General features: G+C 45.0%; 2 protein-coding genes across 2 annotated transcripts in view; one reads left to right on the top strand and one right to left on the bottom strand.

The window, feature by feature from the left end:
• Window positions 1-14441, top strand: part of med4 (mediator complex subunit 4) — a 117076-nt gene that overhangs the window by 23869 nt on the left and 78766 nt on the right. The gene's annotated exons all lie outside the window — the stretch shown is intronic.
• The window catches only part of LOC306968365 (serine/threonine-protein kinase Nek5), a gene marked incomplete at both ends in the record, with an annotated part of 46052 nt that overhangs the window by 16734 nt on the left and 14877 nt on the right, over window positions 1-14441 (bottom strand). Inside the window, 7 exons of the mRNA XM_079563709.1 lie at window positions 958-1044; window positions 1112-1225; window positions 1289-1343; window positions 3307-3393; window positions 4689-4759; window positions 14153-14236; window positions 14301-14398. Coding sequence (XP_079419835.1) covers window positions 958-1044; window positions 1112-1225; window positions 1289-1343; window positions 3307-3393; window positions 4689-4759; window positions 14153-14236; window positions 14301-14398 — 596 coding nt within the window. The remainder of the gene's footprint in view (window positions 1-957; window positions 1045-1111; window positions 1226-1288; window positions 1344-3306; window positions 3394-4688; window positions 4760-14152; window positions 14237-14300; window positions 14399-14441) is intronic.

Below are 14441 nucleotides of genomic sequence, written 5' to 3' on the forward strand. Positions count from 1 at the left end.
TGATTAGTGGTTTCAGTCCTAATCTCCTGTAACTGCTGCTAATGATGAAAACCCCTGAGATCCTGAGATTAAAGTCTGTGCTGTGGATGTGCGTATGGTCTGAAGCCGCTCCGAGGCTCTTCTTTCATGACTGTAGTGATCTCAAAGCGCTCCTCTGTGTTAGAGCTGTGCACGTCCTGATCACTGTTTCCATCGAGGAGCCTGGTGGTGAGGATCAGGGCAGCTGCACCGGTGCGACTCAGGTAAAATGTTGTTTTTTTAGGCGCATGTGTGACCAAAATGGTTGCTCTTTTGAGCCCTGCCCAAGCTGGATCTGGGAGGCACAGAGGAAAACCACCCAGATACAGCCAGAACTTCAAAACCTCACATAGGGCTTTTCCACCAAGGTGCTGGTTCAGAGCTGGTTCTGGTGCCGGGTTGGTTCCAAACTGACTTGGTTTTCCACCAAAATGAGAGCTGTGCCTGTTGTCACAGCAACGCTTTGGGAAGTCAACATTAAACATGGATAGTAACATCTGACTACAGCCACTTCTGGTTATAAAATACAGAAAAATAAGTTTATGTTTCAGTCACAGCAGCCGTTAACATTGTGATTTCTTCTTTCTGACTCTTGTTTTAGCTGAAGAGCATAAAGCAAAGCAACAGTTTCCTCCACAGAGACTGTTTCTCCAGGAAGTTCTAAGCACAAACTAACTAATACTGATTGTTTGCTGGAGGAGAGAGCCACGCCCCCAGCCGCTGACATCACTGCTGCTCGTTTCTTGGTCCAGCTTTTAAGTGGTTCCCGACCGGCACCAGATTTTGGAACCAAGAGCCAGCGTTTTTTCAGTGGAAAACGAAAGAACCGGTTCTGAAACTGGAACTGGCCCAGAACCAGCACCGGCACCAGCCTGGTGGGAAAGGGCTTTGGGAGAGAAAGCAGCAAAGGTAATCCTTCTGTCAAATCTCCTCCAATACCTGCTCTTCCAGATGTTTGCTCAGATGTTTCTCTAAGAGCGGCCGCCTGAGGACGGAGCTCACCGACGGACGGTCTCTGGGGTTCACCTGGAAGATGTTCACGTTACTTCTGCGTCTGATCTTTCAGTGTTCCAGGTTTTACGGCGTCACAGACCTTGAAGAGCTGCGTGACGAGGAGGCGCAGGTCGTAGGAGTAACGACAGGGCACCGGGCTGTAGCGCCCCCTGCAGATTTTACTGACCAACTGCCTCAGACTGCTGCCCTCGAACTGGAGAGCAAACACACGGGTCACAGACAGAAACAGAAAGACGTGACTGCGACGAGCACTTACAGGGTGTGTGAGAGCGCAGAGTTCGTACAGCACACAGCCCAGAGACCAGACGTCACTGAAACAGAGAACACAGCTGCAGAACTGGAGCCAGAGGTGCTTTGGAACTAAGTACATTTACTTAAAGGGGGATATTCTGCAAAATGGACTTTTTCAAGCTTTCCATCCTGTTATTCTGTCTCTCCCTCATTAAAAACATGGCTGAAGTGTTGCCTTGGCACATTCACGTATTTCTGAGTCATCTGTAAAGACTCTGATGGCGGCCATTTTAGGGATAGGTTTGCCTGAGTCCTCCTAGGAACGCCCCCACCTCCTGGAGACGCCTCCGAGCTTTGGTCACCAGCCGAGTAACCAACCACTGCTCCTCAGCAGAACCCCCTCCCCACTGATGCCACAGACAGCGTGTGGAGGGGGCGTGTCTAAAGGCTCAGAGGTTCTTAAAGAGACAGAGGCCTATTTCAAGACATTCACTACAGCCATTTTGAGAGAGACATTTTATACAAGGCAGTTATTCTAATTTACTGCATTTACAGACCAACAGAAGGTTTGTCATCATTGTAGTGAGATATAGACTGGTGCTATGGGACTGACAAAAGCAGAACACCCCCTCTTTAAAGCAGAACACCCCCTCTTTAAAGCAGAACACCCCCTCTTTAAAGCAGAACACCCCCTCTTTAAAGCAGAACACCCCCTCTTTAAAGCAGAACACCCCCTCTTTAAAGCAGAACACCCCCTCTTTAAAACAGAACACCCCCTCTTTAAAGCACATTGTAGCATATTTTGTCCAAATAACCATTATAGACTGCAAAAAATAATCTTGAAATATATAGATTTTTTTTTGAGTGAGCACTTTTGTCCTTCATTTGAGTCTAACTTCAGTAATCTGTCTTTAGGGGAAGATATTTACACTTAAACTAAGATAAAAGAAATCGCTGCACTCAAAACCAGATGGAGAATCTTAATTTACTTGAAATAAAACTTTTTACATTTTATCTTAACTTAAAGGGGCTAGATTCAAGTTGGTAATTGATTGTACTCACTACTGCCACCGCAGGTCTGATGCGTAACTGCAGTTACAGCCAATGAGTCTTAACATGCCGACCCGACCTGAGCCGAGCCGCTCTGCAGCTGCTGCCTCTCAAACAGGAGTCACGGGAATGTACAGGACAAATAGTGCTTGTTGTTTTGTTTTGTAACTCCATCGCTGAGGATCCTTTGAAATGATGGACGTATCAGGAGGAGCAGAAACCCTCATGAGCCCCCGGCCCTGTGGGTCTGACCCGGCCCTGTGGGTCTGACCCACGACTGACTAAAAGCAGTTTTGTCTCTGTCCTGGGTGAACAGAGGGTGAATTTGGGCTTGAAGCCGTTTTAAAGCTGCAAAGTTTATCAAAATACATTTGTACTTTGTAGTTTGAAATCTTAAAGGGATGTTTCAGGATGTTTGACACAGGGCCTCATGTCCTCGTTATCCAGAGTGTTGCTGATTTCTGGAGATATTTTTTTGTGTAATTCATGCAGTTCTTATATTTGAAGAGTTACGTGGCGCTAGGCTAGTGCAAGGCTAGTGCATGTCTATGGTATCAGCTAGCCTGCATTAAAAACAGTGTGACCCGCTCCACAGAGCACCTGAGGCAAATCACTGATAACACCAGACTCACCATATACATGTCTGTGTCCATAGAGTCATGTGTGGAATATAACTGACCTGCATCACATGAATGATCGCATTTTGAGGGACTATTTTCTAGCAGATCACTCCGCCGCCGCGTAGCTTATACAACCACGAAGCTGAAACTGCTCAGATATAAGGTATTTTAAATGCAAAATGGTTAAAATGACTCTATGGACACAGACATTTAAACAACGTGGAGTAAACCCCTCAGTCCTTCATTATTCTGCTCTGTCACACACTCTGTCTGAACACAAAGGTCACAATAACAGCTGTAAAGAAAGTCAAACTTAATCTCCTCTGATTCAGGCTCAGATCAGCTGCTCGTGACCGTGTGCGCGGCGTCTTACGTCTTGTTGTTGTACGGCCGGTTCTCACATATTTCTGGGGAGAGGTAATAAGGCGTCCCCACACAGGTCCGGGCCAACTCCATCGTACTGAGGATTCACAACACATGGTCAGACAACACACAACACACAACACAACACATGGTCAGACAACAAAACACACAACACAACACATGGTCAGACTGAATGAAATAAACTCAACTCACTTATCGGCTCCTGCACTAGGACTGTAACTTTACACCCCGATATTTGACTTATATGACCTGTTCTAGTTTCTAGTTTCCTGTTTTTATTGTTGTTGTTCACCTATTGTTGTATTTCTGCTGCTTGTTGTACATGGGAGACCTCGTGTTTATTCTATTTCACTGGTTGCACATTTTCCTGTCTGTTTTTGCACAACTCTGAGTGAACTTCTTGAACGCCGACTGGAACAAGTGAATTTCTCCTTTGTGAGATCAATAAAGGATTATCTTATCTTATCTCTGTCTGAAAAACACCGCACACATATGAAGCGTGTTCAAATAAAAGTCACATTTGGGTTTGAGACAAATACCACAGACTTTCCCCTGTTTTTCACTGATGCAACGAGCTGACGCCACAGATTACAGGAATGTGGAGAAGCTTCCTGAGAATCGACAAACGGGAACAGGCTGCTGTCGATTTGCACAACATTGTGAGTCATGAAAATGAACAGGAGAGTGTTTTTTTGTACAGTTCAGTAACAGTCGTCAGTTTGCTCGACTGACTTTGTTTTCTCTGTCGACAAACAGAGTATTGAGCTGTTAAACCACATGTCAACACAATGTTTAAAAGAATAGAAGCCTTTTGGCATAAGATCACTGTGTGGATTTCGAACTACTCCTGGTATTATTACGCCTTACAATATAGTTCCCCCTTTTATCCGCTTAGAAAATCCACAGTGTTTAATTGTGTGTAATTATACTTTGTAGTGGAACACTTCACGTAACCATATTTAAATAGGGAAAACGCTTCTATCTTGACCTGTTTTGGAGCTATAGAGGAGAGAGGGAGAGGCTAAATGCTAACGCCGTCTGCGCTGTGTTTACGTGACTGAAGATCAGACAGGTCCTAAAGAACTCGTCACAGCTCAGGTAAGAACATATCTCAGTGTGGAAAAACACCGGCCTGTTCCTTTAAGTAAACTGTTTTTGTTCTTTTGTTTAACTTTGTTCCCCTGTCTGTGTGTACATGTGTTCTGTACTATGGATAGAAACAAATAAAAATAAAGTTATAAATAAAAAGAATCAGGCCTTGACAAAATGAAGAGGTTTCACTAACTTTAGGGACCGTTTGTGACAGACTTTTTAAAACATTTTGTATAGAAAGAGGAAACCCTACAATAAGAAGTGCTCTCCTGAACTCACTTATTCAACATCCGGGCGATGCCAAAGTCTCCGAGCTTCACTTTGGAGCCTCTGCTGCTCAGGAAGATGTTCTGAGGAAAACAATACGGCATCAGTGAGATGGAAGACAGTATCTATGAGCGTGCACGTGGCTCTGAGGGCGCGCACGTGGCTCCGAGAGCGTGCACGTGGCTCCGAGAGCGCGCCTGTGAGCGTGCACGTGAAGCCAGAATGACGACAGGGACTCCGTGTGCTCAGCTGTGGAGGAAGGGATTCTGGGATTGGGACAAACGGTCTGTGTTTGTTCAAAGGTGAAATTATAAAGAGACAACAATTAGTGTAAAATAGAAGCTACACAACAGCAGAACAGGACAAATAAATAGACCCTTTAACTGCTGACATCATCAGTGACATCATCTGGAGGCAGGAAGTGATAAAGAGAAATAAGATTAAACTAAAACTTGCATCATAAGTGTAAAACTACAACTAAAACATGTGGTCGTGTTGTGGCTTAAGGTGCGAGAACAAGAGGAAGGACATTCGAGACGATAAAATAAGGTTTATTTGACATTTCCAAAATCAGTTAGACGTTTGTTTATCGTTACCATGACAACAGCTCCAATGGAAATGGTCAGTGCTAGATCGTCTGCTCCGGAGGGACGTCTGCTGTGAGTTTGTATAGATCTATGAGTTGGTTTGTCTAAAAATACAAATAATCCTAATCCTTAAAGTTAACCCCTTAACTCCCGCCTGAACCGAGCACATTTTCTCCAGTTTGGCTTTACCCCAATCCAAAAGCTTCTGGGAAAAAGGTGTGAAAATAGCAACAAAACTGAGACGAAAACAAGGATGGAAATGTGACAAAAAAGTGACGAAAAATGGATGAAAAAGTGGCAAAAATGTCACAAGAAATTGACATTAAATTGACAAAAAAAATGTACAAAAAATGATTTTTTTTAAAATACAAAAAATGTGACAAAAAATGTGACAAAAAATGTGACAAAAAATTGACGAAAAAATGACAAAAATGTGACAAAAAATCACAATAAATTTATTTAAAAAAATTACAAAAATGTGACAAAAAATGGATTAAAAATTGCCAAAAAAATGACAAAAATGTGACAAAATGTGACAAAAAAGTTACAAAAATGAGTTGAATCCCCAACAAAAAAATGTTGGGAAAAAAATGTGACGACGTGAGGAAAAAGATCCTCTCGGTTCAGGCGGGAGTTAAGAGGTTAACCATTTCCCTGGCCCTAACCTTCATTTGTGTCATGATATCTCACGTTTTCACAGCAGACCGTCCCTCCGGAGCAGAACATCTAGCACTAACCAATGGAAATAGATGTGAATCTCACTTCCTGCCTCCAGCTAAGCCCGGAATGTTTGCAAACAATTAAAGGGTCTGTACATTTAGAGAAAACTCTGAGGAAAATGCACAGCAAGTCTTTGACATAAAATCTCCACACAGATAACGGGGTCTTAAGTGTAAAAAGCATTAACACATTTGATCAATGACTAAAGCCAGGTTCACTGCAAAAAGTAATGAACTACATCAGTATAAACATCTCAGTTTGAGCACAATAATCCACATTTTAGCTGTTTTGACTGGTTAAGAAGTTGTTGGGCATTTGTCCTGGATTATTTCACTTGTTCTGAGATGTTTCTGACTCGTTTCGATACATTTCGTCCTTATTTCAGGTCATTTTCTTTGCCAATGGGGAAAGAAAATTGGTCTTATCTCATTGGCAATTTTACTTTCTTATTTCAAGCGAGATTTACCCTAGAACTGGTCTGAAATGTCCTCAAACAAGCAAAGCAAACTCGGTCCGATCAGGAAAAGTGTCTAAATGAGTGAAAACCGCTCAAAACAAGAAACATTTCCTCAATTCAGGTCATTTAAGCCAATGCTTGATATTCACTTTTCGCAGTGTTTAAAGTCATGGGCTGATTGTGAAATGTTGTTGCCAAATAAACTTCTAAAATAATAAACTAAACAATCACAATAATTCCCCCTAAGAGTTTTAGGACTTGGGGTCGTTCACTGATCCAGGAAAAGGGTGTGTTGACTTTGGCTTTTCATTTGGCAAAGACTGAAACTGAGGAAGGATGTCACGGTTTCCCATCAAAGATCATCTAGAAACAATAAATCAAAGCAACAATAAAACATCTCACTGAGCAGTTTCTTTGTTTCCAGGTGAAAGTTGACTTAGAAAAAAAGCCCAAAAGCCGAATAATGGAGAATCATGAGCTTTACCTGCTCTGAACCAAAGACTAGAGCCATCCTCACAAAAGTATATTCAGATGCTAAAAGAGTCAGTGTGTTAGATATATTCATTGGTCACTGCTGCAGGAGAACCAACTCTTTGGACATTGTTTTTCCTTATTCCATCACATTAAAGCTGAACATTCTTCTGATCTATTGTGACGAATATTAAGCGTGGTTATAAGTGCAGCACTAACAGGGCACTGATCGTCTACATACATGACGGTGTAATACCTGGGTTTTGATGTTTCTGTGTACGTGACGGTGTATATGTGACGGTGTATACGTGACGGTGTATACGTGACGGTGTATACGTGACGGTGTATACGTGACGGTGTATATGTGACGGTGTATACGTGACGGTGTATATGTGACGTGGATATGTGACGGTGTAATATGTGACGGTGTATATGTGACGGTGTATATGTGACGGTGTATATGTGACGGTGCATATGTGACGGTGTATATGTGACGGTGTATACGTGACGGTGTATACGTGACGGTGTAATATGTGACGGTGTATATGTGACGGTGTAATATGTGACGGTGTATACGTGACGGTGTATACGTGACGGTGTATACGTGACGGTGTATACGTGACGGTGTATACGTGACGGTGTATATGTGACGTGGATATGTGACGGTGTAATATGTGACGGTGTATATGTGACGGTGTATATGTGACGGTGTATATGTGACGGTGTATATGTGACGGTGCATATGTGACGGTGTATATGTGACGGTGCATATGTGACGGTGTATATGTGACGGTGCATATGTGACGGTGTATATGTGACGGTGTATACGTGACGGTGTATACGTGACGGTGTAATATGTGACGGTGTATATGTGACGGTGTAATATGTGACGGTGTATACGTGACGGTGTATACGTGACAGTGTATATGTGACGGTGTATATGTGACGGTGTAATATGTGACGGTGTATATGTGACGGTGTAATATGTGACGGTGTATATGTGACGGTGCATATGTGACGGTGTATATGTGACGGTGTATATGTGACGGTGTATATGTGACGGTGTATACGTGACGGTGTATACGTGACGGTGTATATGTGACGGTGTATATGTGACGGTGTATACGTGACGGTGTATACGTGACGGTGGATATGTGACGGTGTATATGTGACGATGTATACGTGACGGTGTATATGTGACGGTGTATATGTGACGGTGTATATGTGACGGTGTATACGTGACGGTGTATACGTGACGGTGTATACGTGACGGTGGATATGTGACGGTGTATATGTGACGGTGTATACGTGACGGTGTATACGTGACGGTGTATATGTGACGGTGTATATGTGACGGTGTATACGTGACGGTGTATATGTGACGGTGTATATGTGACGGTGCATATGTGACGGTGTATACGTGACGGTGTATACGTGACGGTGTATATGTGACGGTGTATACGTGACGGTGTATATGTGACGGTGTATATGTGACGGTGTATACGTGACGGTGTATACGTGACGGTGTATACGTGACGGTGTATACGTGACGGTGCATATGTGACGGTGTATACGTGACGGTGTATATGTGACGGTGTATACGTGACGGTGTATACGTGACGGTGTATACGTGACGGTGTATACGTGACGGTGTATACGTGACGGTGTATATGTGACGGTGTATACGTGACGGTGTATACGTGACGGTGTATATGTGACGGTGTATATGTGACGGTGTATATGTGACGGTGTATACGTGACGGTGTATATGTGACGGTGTATACGTGACGGTGTATACGTGACGGTGTATACGTGACGGTGTATACGTGACGGTGCATATGTGACGGTGCATACGTGACGGTGTATACGTGACGGTGTATACGTGACGGTGTATATGTGACGGTGTATACGTGACGGTGTATATGTGACGGTGTATACGTGACGGTGTATACGTGACGGTGTATACGTGACGGTGTATACGTGACGGTGTATACGTGACGGTGTATACGTGACGGTGTATATGTGACGGTGTATATGTGACGGTGTATACGTGACGGTGTATACGTGACGGTGTATACGTGACGGTGTATATGTGACGGTGTATACGTGACGGTGTATATGTGACGGTGTATATGTGACGGTGTATATGTGACGGTGTATATGTGACGGTGTATACGTGACGGTGTATATGTGACGGTGTATACGTGACGGTGTATATGTGACGGTGTATATGTGACGGTGTATACGTGACGGTGTATATGTGACGGTGTATATGTGACGGTGTATATGTGACGGTGTATATGTGACGGTGTATACGTGACGGTGTATACGTGACGGTGTATATGTGACGGTGTATACGTGACGGTGTATACGTGACGGTGTATATGTGACGGTGTATATGTGACGGTGTATACGTGACGGTGTATACGTGACGGTGTATACGTGACGGTGGATATGTGACGGTGTATACGTGACGGTGTATACGTGACGGTGTATATGTGACGGTGTATACGTGACGGTGTATACGTGACGGTGTATACGTGACGGTGTATATGTGACGGTGTATACGTGACGGTGTATATGTGACGGTGTATATGTGACGGTGTATACGTGACGGTGTATACGTGACGGTGTATACGTGACGGTGTATACGTGACGGTGTATATGTGACGGTGTATACGTGACGGTGTATACGTGACGGTGTATACGTGACGGTGTATACGTGACGGTGTATATGTGACGGTGTATACGTGACGGTGTATACGTGACGGTGTATACGTGACGGTGTATATGTGACGGTGTATACGTGACGGTGTATACGTGACGGTGTATACGTGACGGTGTATACGTGACGGTGTATACGTGACGGTGTATACGTGACGGTGTATACGTGACGTGTATACGTGACGGTGTATATGTGACGGTGTATACGTGACGGTGTATACGTGACGGTGTATACGTGACGGTGCATATGTGACGGTGCATACGTGACGGTGTATACGTGACGGTGTATACGTGACGGTGTATACGTGACGGTGTATACGTGACGGTGTATACGTGACGGTGTATATGTGACGGTGTATATGTGACGGTGCATATGTGACGGTGTATACGTGACGGTGTATACGTGACGGTGTATACGTGACGGTGTATACGTGACGGTGTATACGTGACGGTGTATACGTGACGGTGTATACGTGACGGTGTATACGTGACGGTGTATACGTGACGGTGTATACGTGACGGTGTATACGTGACAGTGTATACGTGACGGTGTATACGTGACGGTGTATACGTGACGGTGTATACGTGACGGTGTATACGTGACGGTGTATACGTGACGGTGTATACGTGACGGTGTATACGTGACGGTGTATACGTGACAGTGTATACGTGACGGTGTATACGTGACGGTGTATATGTGACGGTGTATACGTGACGGTGTATATGTGACGGTGTATACGTGACGGTGTATACGTGACGGTGTATACGTGACGGTGTATACGTGACGGTGTATATGTGACGGTGTATACGTGACGGTGTATACGTGACGGTGTATACGTGACGGTGTATACGTGACAGTGTATACGTGACGGTGTATACGTGACGGTGTATACGTGACGGTGTATACATGACGGTGTATACGTGACGGTGTATACGTGACGGTGTATATGTGACGGTGTATATGTGACGGTGTATACGTGACGGTGTATACGTGACGGTGTATATGTGACGGTGTATATGTGACGGTGTATACGTGACGGTGTATACGTGACGGTGTATATGTGACGGTGTATATGTGACGGTGTATATGTGACGGTGTATATGTGACGGTGTATACGTGACGGTGTATACGTGACGCTGTATATGTGACGGTGTATACGTGACGGTGTATATGTGACGGTGTATATGTGACGGTGTATATGTGACGGTGTATATGTGACTGTGTATATGTGACGGTGTATATGTGACTGTGTATACGTGACGGTGTATACGTGACGCTGTATATGTGACGGTGTATACGTGACGGTGTATATGTGACGGTGTATATGTGACGGTGTATATGTGACGGTGTATATGTGACTGTGTATACGTGACGGTGTATACGTGACGCTGTATATGTGACGGTGTATACGTGACGGTGTATATGTGACGGTGTATATGTGACGGTGTATATGTGACGGTGTATACGTGACGGTGTATACGTGACGGTGTATACGTGACGGTGTATACGTGACGGTGTATACGTGACGGTGTATACGTGACGGTGTATACGTGACGGTGTATACGTGACGGTGTATACGTGACGGTGTATACGTGACGGTGTATACGTGACGGTGTATACGTGACGGTGTATACGTGACGGTGTATACGTGACGGTGTATATGTGACGGTGTATATGTGACGGTGTATACGTGACGGTGTATACGTGACGGTGTATACGTGACGGTGTATACGTGACGGTGTATACGTGACGGTGTATATGTGACGGTGTATATGTGACGGTGTATATGTGACGGTGTATACGTGACGGTGTATACGTGACGGTGTATACGTGACGGTGTATACGTGACGGTGTATACGTGACGGTGTATACGTGACGGTGTATACGTGACGGTGTATACGTGACGGTGTATACGTGACGGTGTATACGTGACGGTGTATACGTGACGGTGTATACGTGACGGTGTATACGTGACGGTGTATACGTGACGGTGTATACGTGACGGTGTATACGTGACGGTGTATACGTGACGGTGTATATGTGACGGTGTATACGTGACGGTGTATATGTGACGGTGTATACGTGACGGTGTATATGTGACGGTGTATACGTGACGGTGTATACGTGACGGTGTATACGTGACGGTGTATATGTGACGGTGTATACGTGACGGTGTATATGTGACGGTGTATACGTGACGGTGTATACGTGACGGTGTATACGTGACGGTGTATACGTGACGGTGTATACGTGACGGTGTATATGTGACGGTGTATATGTGACGGTGTATATGTGACGGTGTATATGTGACGGTGTATATGTGACGGTGTATATGTGACGGTGTATACGTGACGATGTATATGTGACGGTGTATATGTGACGGTGTATATGTGACGGTGTATATGTGACGGTGTATACGTGACGGTGTATATGTGACGGTGTATACGTGACGGTGTATATGTGACGGTGTATACGTGACGGTGTATACGTGACGGTGTATACGTGACGGTGTATACGTGACGGTGTATATGTGACGGTGTATACGTGACGGTGTATACGTGACAGTGTATACGTGACGGTGTATATGTGACGGTGTATATGTGACGGTGTATATGTGACGGTGTATATGTGACGGTGTATACGTGACGGTGTATACGTGACGGTGTATATGTGACGGTGTATATGTGACGGTGTATACGTGACGGTGTATACGTGACGGTGTATATGTGACGGTGTATACGTGACAGTGTATACGTGACGGTGTATATGTGACGGTGTATACGTGACGGTGTATACGTGACGGTGTATACGTGACGGTGTATATGTGACGGTGTATATGTGACGGTGTATATGTGACGGTGTATACGTGACGGTGTATATGTGACGGTGTATATGTGACGGTGTATACGTGACGGTGTATATGTGACGGTGTATATGTGACGGTGTATATGTGACGGTGTATATGTGACGGTGTATACGTGACGGTGTATACGTGACGGTGTATATGTGACGGTGTATATGTGACGGTGTATACGTGACGGTGTATATGTGACGGTGTATACGTGACGGTGTATACGTGACGGTGTATATGTGACGGTGCATACGTGACGGTGTATACGTGACGGTGTATACGTGACGGTGTATATGTGACGGTGCATACGTGACGGTGTATACGTGACGGTGTATACGTGACGGTGTATATGTGACGGTGTATACGTGACGGTGTATACGTGACGGTGTATATGTGACGGTGTATATGTGACGGTGTATACGTGACGGTGTATATGTGACGGTGTATACGTGACGGTGTATATGTGACGGTGTATACGTGACGGTGTATACGTGACGGTGTATATGTGACGGTGTATATGTGACGGTGTATATGTGACGGTGTATACGTGACGGTGTATACGTGACGGTGTATACGTGACGGTGTATACGTGACGGTGTATACGTGACGGTGTATACGTGACGGTGTATACGTGACGGTGTATACGTGACGGTGTATACGTGACGGTGTATACGTGACGGTGTATACGTGACGGTGTATACGTGACGGTGTATACGTGACGGTGTATACGTGACGGTGTATACGTGACGGTGTATACGTGACGGTGTATACGTGACGGTGTATACGTGACGGTGTATACGTGACGGTGTATATGTGACGGTGTATATGTGACGGTGTATATGTGACGGTGTATACGTGACGGTGTATACGTGACGGTGTATACGTGACGGTGTATACGTGACGGTGTATACGTGACGGTGTATACGTGACGGTGTATACGTGACGGTGTATACGTGACGGTGTATACGTGACGGTGTATATGTGACGGTGTATATGTGACGGTGTATATGTGACGGTGTATATGTGACGGTGTATACGTGACGGTGTATATGTGACGGTGTATACGTGACGGTGTATATGTGACGGTGTATATGTGACGGTGTATATGTGACGGTGTATATGTGACGTGTAATACGTGACGGTGTATATGTGACGGTGTATATGTGACGGTGTATATGTGACGGTGTATATGTGACGGTGTATACGTGACGGTGTATACGTGACGGTGTATACGTGACGGTGTATATGTGACGGTGTATATGTGACGGTGTATACGTGACGGTGTATACGTGACGGTGTATATGTGACGGTGTATATGTGACGGTGTATACGTGACGGTGTATACGTGACGGTGTATACGTGACGGTGTATACGTGACGGTGTATACGTGACGGTGTATACGTGACGGTGTATACGTGACGGTGTATACGTGACGGTGTATACGTGACGGTGTATACGTGACGGTGTATACGTGACGGTGTATACGTGACGGTGTATACGTGACGGTGTATACGTGACGGTGTATACGTGACGGTGTATATGTGACGGTGTATACGTGACGGTGTATACGTGACGGTGTATATATGACGGTGTATACGTGACGGTGTATACGTGACGGTGTATATGTGACGGTGTAATACCTGGGTTTTGATGACGGTGTAATACCTGGGTCTTGATGTCTCTGTGCAGGATCTTCTTGTTGTGAATGTGTTTGAGGCCCAGACAGATCTGAACAAACCAGTCCAGTATCTAAACACAAACACACAGTGAACGAGCTGCATCACCACCGTGTTCGAAGCTCTGACGCCGAGACCTGCTCCTCAGTGAAGGCCACGCCCCTCTGCATGTGGATCCTCTTCATCAGGTCCCCCCCGTCACAGAACTCCATCACGATGTACAGCGAGCCCTTCTCTGCAGACACACAAAGACCTTAACAAACAAGGGGCTGACGTGA

Source organism: Gobius niger, assembly GCF_951799975.1.
Source record: "Gobius niger genome assembly, chromosome: 9".
Taxonomy (NCBI): domain Eukaryota; kingdom Metazoa; phylum Chordata; class Actinopteri; order Gobiiformes; family Gobiidae; genus Gobius; species Gobius niger.